The sequence below is a fragment of the Mustela nivalis genome, assembly GCF_964662115.1.
Source record: "Mustela nivalis genome assembly, contig: HAP1_SCAFFOLD_2607, whole genome shotgun sequence".
Taxonomy (NCBI): Eukaryota; Metazoa; Chordata; class Mammalia; order Carnivora; family Mustelidae; genus Mustela; species Mustela nivalis.
Window position 1 is genome coordinate 4,088 of NW_028134058.1, and position 5,958 is coordinate 10,045.

The 5,958-nt window shown below is 43.3% G+C and overlaps 1 protein-coding gene across 1 annotated transcript; it reads right to left on the minus strand.

The window, feature by feature from the left end:
• Positions 1-1,151: 1,151 nt before the first annotated feature.
• LOC309858490 (olfactory receptor 13C7-like) lies at positions 1,152-2,111 on the minus strand (the record flags this gene model as incomplete). The annotated part of the gene is made up of 1 exon (XM_082751169.1): positions 1,152-2,111. The coding sequence occupies one exon, from the start codon at positions 2,109-2,111 to the stop codon at positions 1,152-1,154; it is 960 nt and encodes a 319-aa protein (XP_082607295.1).
• Positions 2,112-5,958: the final 3,847 nt, after the last annotated feature.

The window sequence follows — 5,958 nt, forward strand, 5'->3', positions numbered from 1 at the left end:
ATCTCTCAGTTACCTTGTTTGTCTATTGCTCTATGTAGGGACGATGTCTTACTCTGATCCACATGGCACGCAGCACTGGGCAGCATTCATGATGCGACCAGTACTGGTATCTAATAGTTCCATTGTGCTTACCATTTACAAAGCACTTGTTTATAATAAGTAATTCGTGTGAAATCAAGTGGTTAGATGTTAAAATATGATGGAATAGACTGAAAAAGTTTAGGCAACCAACCGAAACTCATATGTAAGAAAAAGTTTCCCTGTTTTTATCCTGCTGAGCTATGGAGACTCAGGAATTGCTACCGAGTTCACATCTCTTGGACATTCAATGTGTACTGTAGCATATTAAAGACTTTTTGAAGTCCTGAAATAAAGAAATGTGTCAAATATTAGCCCCCAAAGTCTTCAAATATATTTAGCCTCTATCTATCTGTCTATATCTCTTTCTATCATCTTTCTTTTTTCCAGAATGTTATTATCCAACCAAATACTAGAATTTCTAGTGGGGATATCTCTAAGTGATGAGCATCAAATTCAAACTCTATACTCCTTCTTGCCGTTAACTTCCTAGCAGTGTTTCATAATGTGAAGTGCAGAGAGAAAAAATGGCCTCATTTTCTCATAGCTAGAAAGAAATTGAGTGTTCCAGATTAGCTTGTTCCCACCCAAAAGACCTCTAGGTGGAGAACTTGTCCCTGTCTCTTCTTATACTTCAGCCAAAATGACTGTCTTCTAAAAACAGTCCAAAATAAAAATTCACATTTCCTCCTTGTTCCTGTGACTCTGCTGGGGAATCTTAGAGGGATGGCAACAGTGCTGGGAGTGCCCTCTCTCCTCTGTGCACAGACTGTGTAGCTCAGATACAGTGTAGGCCATTCACCAAGCTCCGTCTAGTGGCTGGCTCCTCTCTCCTTGGTTTTATCATGTGTTCAGAATGTCTTGTGTATTCAATTAGAGATCTGTTGTGTCGCATCTGTCAAAACTCTCAGCTGTATGGCTAAAACTCAGAAGATATACTCTGAAAAGTTAAACATTCTCTGAAAATGGACAGAAGGGCAAGAGAGGACTCTGGATCGCGTGATTTGTCTTTCAGATGGCAGCTCTAATGATCCGAAGTCCTTTATTCCATAGGGTGGGAACACAGCCCTCCATTACTGGGCAAAACATTTCTGAGGCACCAGGTTCCTCACAGCAGCCTTCACGTCCTTGTTCCTGAGGCTGTAGATGATGGGGTTGAGCATGGGGGTCACCACCCCATAGAAAAGGGGGATGAGCTTGTCTGAAAGGTCCTCCTTGTCATTCCCTAGGGGATCCTTAGACTTGGGCTTCCCATACATGAAAAATAAGGTCCCATAGAAGATGACCACCACAGTGAAGTGGGCAGAGCAGGTGGAGAAGGCCTTTCTCCTCCCCTCAGCTGAGGGGATCCTCAGGATGGTAACAATGATGAACGCATAAGAGATGGAGATGAACAGAACTGGGACTCCCAGTAACACAACATTGGTCACCCCCATGCTGATTACATTGATGGAGATGTCAGCACAGGCCAACTTTAGGACAGCTAGTAGCTCACAGGCAAGGTGGTTAATGACGTTGTTCCCACAGAAAGGCAGCTGAATTATCAAAGACGTGTGTACCACAGAAGCTGTACCACCAATAGCCCAGGAGCTGACAGCCATGGGGACATAGGCAGCCTTGCTCATGACCACGGGATACCTAAGGGGGTTACAGATGGCCACATAGCGATCAAATGCCATCATGCCCAGAAGCACACACTCTGTGGCTCCCATGGCAAAGGAGAGAAACATCTGCACGGCACAGGCTGAGAAGGAGATGGTTTTCCTGGGAGTCAGGAAGCCGTCCAAGGCTAGAGGGATGGAAGAGGTTGTGTAGCAGATGTCCAGGAAGGAGAGGTTCCCCAGGAAGAAGTACATGGGTGTGTGCAGGTGGGAGTCAAAGATGGTCACCAGGATGAGGGCCCCATTGCCCAGCAGGATCATCAGGTACATTAGGAGGATGAGCACAAAGAACATTTTCTCCAGCTTTGGGTAGGCTGAGAGGCCCATGATAATGAAACCCGTCACAGGGGAAGACCAATTGGCTTTTTCCATGTGCTATCCCTTCTGTCATCAGCCAAGGACAAAAGTAGCACAGGAAGCTTTCTTGAGAAAAGTCTCAGGCATCTTGTACACCATCACTCTGTGCTACAGAATAGGAGAACATATGTGCATAACAGATAAATGAGTGAAAGAGACAGTAGGTAGGAGTGGGGTTAGATCTTAGATGGGGGACAGTCAGGGCTGGAATAGGGCTTACAAATACTGCACAGAGGCCCAAAGAAGGGATGTGACCTGTCCAAGTCTTCTGAGCAAGGTGGTGATAGAGACAGGACCTGAGCCCAGCAGACCTAATCCCCAGTCAAGGAGGGCATTCTGCTCTATGATGAGCATGGGAAAATGCTGTAAGTTACTTCTTTTTGATTTAAATGCATAGGAATTTCCCTTAATCTGGGCTTTCTTAGATTGTTAGAGAGGAGAATCCCCAAGCTGAATGAATACAGGAAACAAAATAACTGTCTACAAATAAATACCTAATGGTGTACTTCATCTAATGGAATATTAGACATTAAAGTTATATTTATAATTTTTACACAGCTGCATCATTACACTTCAGTAATAAATGAGAGAATACAAAACTGTACACAGTGGTTTGATCTCAATTAGGTTAACAATATATTTGATTAAGAGTGACTGAAAAGAAGTTCTAGCAAAATCAACAGGGATTCCTCTTTGTACCTCTTCAATATTACCAGATTTTCTTTTTTTTTTTTTAAACTTTTTAATTATGTTGAGAGAGAGTGAGAGAGCAGTTGTGTGAGTAGGTTGGGGAACGGAGGGGCAGGTGGATTTCAAGCAGACTCCTTACTGAGCTCAGAAACCAAAGCAGGTTTGTCACACAATCACGAGATCATGAGCTAAGCTAATATCAAAGCAGGAAGCTTAACCACAGGAGACACCCAGGTGCTCCAATATTAACAAATTTTCTAATACAATGCATAGAAATTACTTTGTATTCAGGGAAAAACATTCTCCGTATGATAACGTCCCTCATTCACATTTTGCTTTCCAAAGCTTCATTTCGTGCCCTGCCATCACCTCTAACTATGGTTTGGAGCAGAAGATAGCGTTTCTGACATGTGCTCACAAAGGCAAGAGGAGCCTTTTGTTGCATCTCAATGTCTAGGTCACTTACCTCACTGTGGCTCATCATGTGGCCATTTTTCATCTTGCATTGTCACAGGAAGAAAGGGAGTCCAGTATAATAAGATACTGTGAAATAGAGACCACATTCATATAACTATATTATGGGATGTTGTTATAATTATTGTATGTTATTATTGGTCATTGTTAACTCCTCACTATGTCAGATATATAAATTAAACTGTATCACAGGTACGTGTATATAGGAAGAAACAGGATACATAGAGTTCAGTACTATCTGTGGTTTGAGGCATCCACTGGGGGTCCTGGGAGGCATCCCCATGAATAAGGGGTAGAAAGAAAGTGAGGAGAATTGAACTAGCCACAGACTGGGCATCACAGATAGGATGGGTCCCAGCTTGCCTGTCTGCTCACCCTGTGACCCCATGAAAAGCTCAGTCTTCTGGGAAATCTCAGCAGGATGGGGTGGAAATCAGGCTACCTTCTTCCCAGGACTCGGAGCTCCTCCCAGGGAGGATGCAATAGCAGTGTCAGGGCAGGGCTTGGTCAGTGGTGAGCTCTGTAGAGCAGGAGGGACTGCCGGTGCTTAGCCTCAGCTGTTCCTCCCTGCTCCAGCATCAGCTGCTCACAGCTGGCTGTAGCTGGAAGGTGCTTGGAGCAGAGGCAGGGGGAGGAGGAAAGCCCATTTTTGGAAAATGTTCTATAAAAGTCATCTCGGCCAGCCCTGTCCCCACCACAGCCCAATGCTCCCCACCTGCATCTTGCTTGTAGCCATTTTTCTTAGTCTCCTGATCCTGGAGCCAATTCTCAGTTTTTCATTGTGCCCTGGGCTAGATGCCGGATCCTGGCGAAGCACCCCAGACACTCTCCTGTTGGGCTTCTTTCACCTCTGAAACCCTGTGTCTTCTTTTTCCCATACAGCCCTGTGGAAACTTTAGCCTCTGGTCGGGTTTCTCTAACATCCTTCCTCCTAGATGTGCAGGCTAACTGGGTGTCTCAGCTACAGACTCTTCATGGGGAGGACCTGTCATCCTGGTCTGAAGCCCAGAAATCCCATGGGTACATCTTCCCCAGCAGTGAAAGGAGTCCTCAAGAAGCAGCTGTGAACTCCTACAGGGACCCTGTTGGTCCCAGAAGCAATTTAAAGTTTGGAATGTCAAATGTGCACAGGGTACAGGCCCTATACATACCTGGGGCCTCCAGGGACCATCTCCCTGTCCTAATTAGAGATAACAACTGGGATACGGTCACCTGGAGATGGAGAAGAGTGTATAGAAGATGCTGGTTTCCTCCTGAGCTTTCCCTGGACTACCAGAGAAGCCAGTGCTCGATTCAGAGTTAGAGTATGTTGTCCCCCTGCTGAGTCTTAGACATCCAGAATGGAGAGGCAGGACACATGTCTCACAACAACAGCAATAGTACTGACTACATTGAGTGAGGTGCTCCCATGTGCCAGGCACTGTGACAGACACTTCACAAACCTTCATTTTAACATTTCCTCCACTTCCTCACCAGCACGTGTTATTTCTTGCCATATTGATTCTCGGCATTCTGACTTGTGTGAGGTGGTATCTCACTGTTCGTTTAATTTGCATTTCCCTGATGATAGTGATGTTGAGCATTGTTTCATGTTTCTTTTAGCCCTCTGCAGGTCATCTTTGGAGAAATATCTATTCAGATCTATCAGATTATTTGTTTCTTGGTGTTGAGTTGTATGTTTTATTTATGTATTTTGGATACTATCCAAATATATTGTTCGCAATTATCTTCTCTCATTCAGTACCTTGCCTTTTCATTTAGCTGTTGGTTTCTTTCACTGTGCAAATGCTCTTTAGCTCAATGAAGTCCAAGAGTTTATTTTTGCCTTTGTTTTCCTTGTCTGAGGAGACCTATCCTGAATAATGTTGTTGAGGTTGATGTGTAAGAGGTTGTTGCCTGTGTTTTCTTTTAGGAGTTTTATGATCAGGTCCTACCTGTAGGTCTCTACTCCACATTTATTTCACATCTGTGTAAGACAAAAGAAAGTAGTCCAGTTTTTATTCTTTTGCATGTAGTTCTCCAGGTTTTTCAACACGATTTACTGAAGAGACTGTCCATTGTGTATTCTTGTCTCCTTTGTTATGGACCCATTGATGAGATAAGCATGGGTTTATTTCTGGTAGTTATCTCTGGTGGTTATCCTCTGACATGTGTCTATTTTTTATCAGCATCCAAGTGTTTTGATTAATATAGCTTTGTAGTATAGCTAGAAATGTGCTATTATGTCCCTAGCTTCTTATTCCAGGGAACAGAATTTAAAAGGTTAAACAACTTACTAAAGGCCACATCTTTTGTGGATGACAGCACTGGTTTCAGTCTCAATACATCTGATTCTGTTTATCACCATTGATTTCTTCCTCCTCCTCAATTCATCTTCATGAGTATCATCCCATTAGGAGGTGTTCCTCGTACCTGAATCAAAATTTAAAAGGTGTAAACGAATATAGAATACAAATTAATCTTTTTTCTTGTCACATTATTAGGTTCCCTCGAGGCAACCAATGTTAGCAATGTCCTTGTGCTTTCTCCCCCCAGAGATATTCTATGGATATTGTTCAGTGAGAAAAGCAAGATATTAAGACAGAGACAAGTTTTGCACAACAGTGCTCTTTTTTAATATCCTGATTTTCTCACTGAACAATATATCTTGAGTATATGTATCTGCAAAATAGATGTGTAATACTGCCTCTTTTTTTTC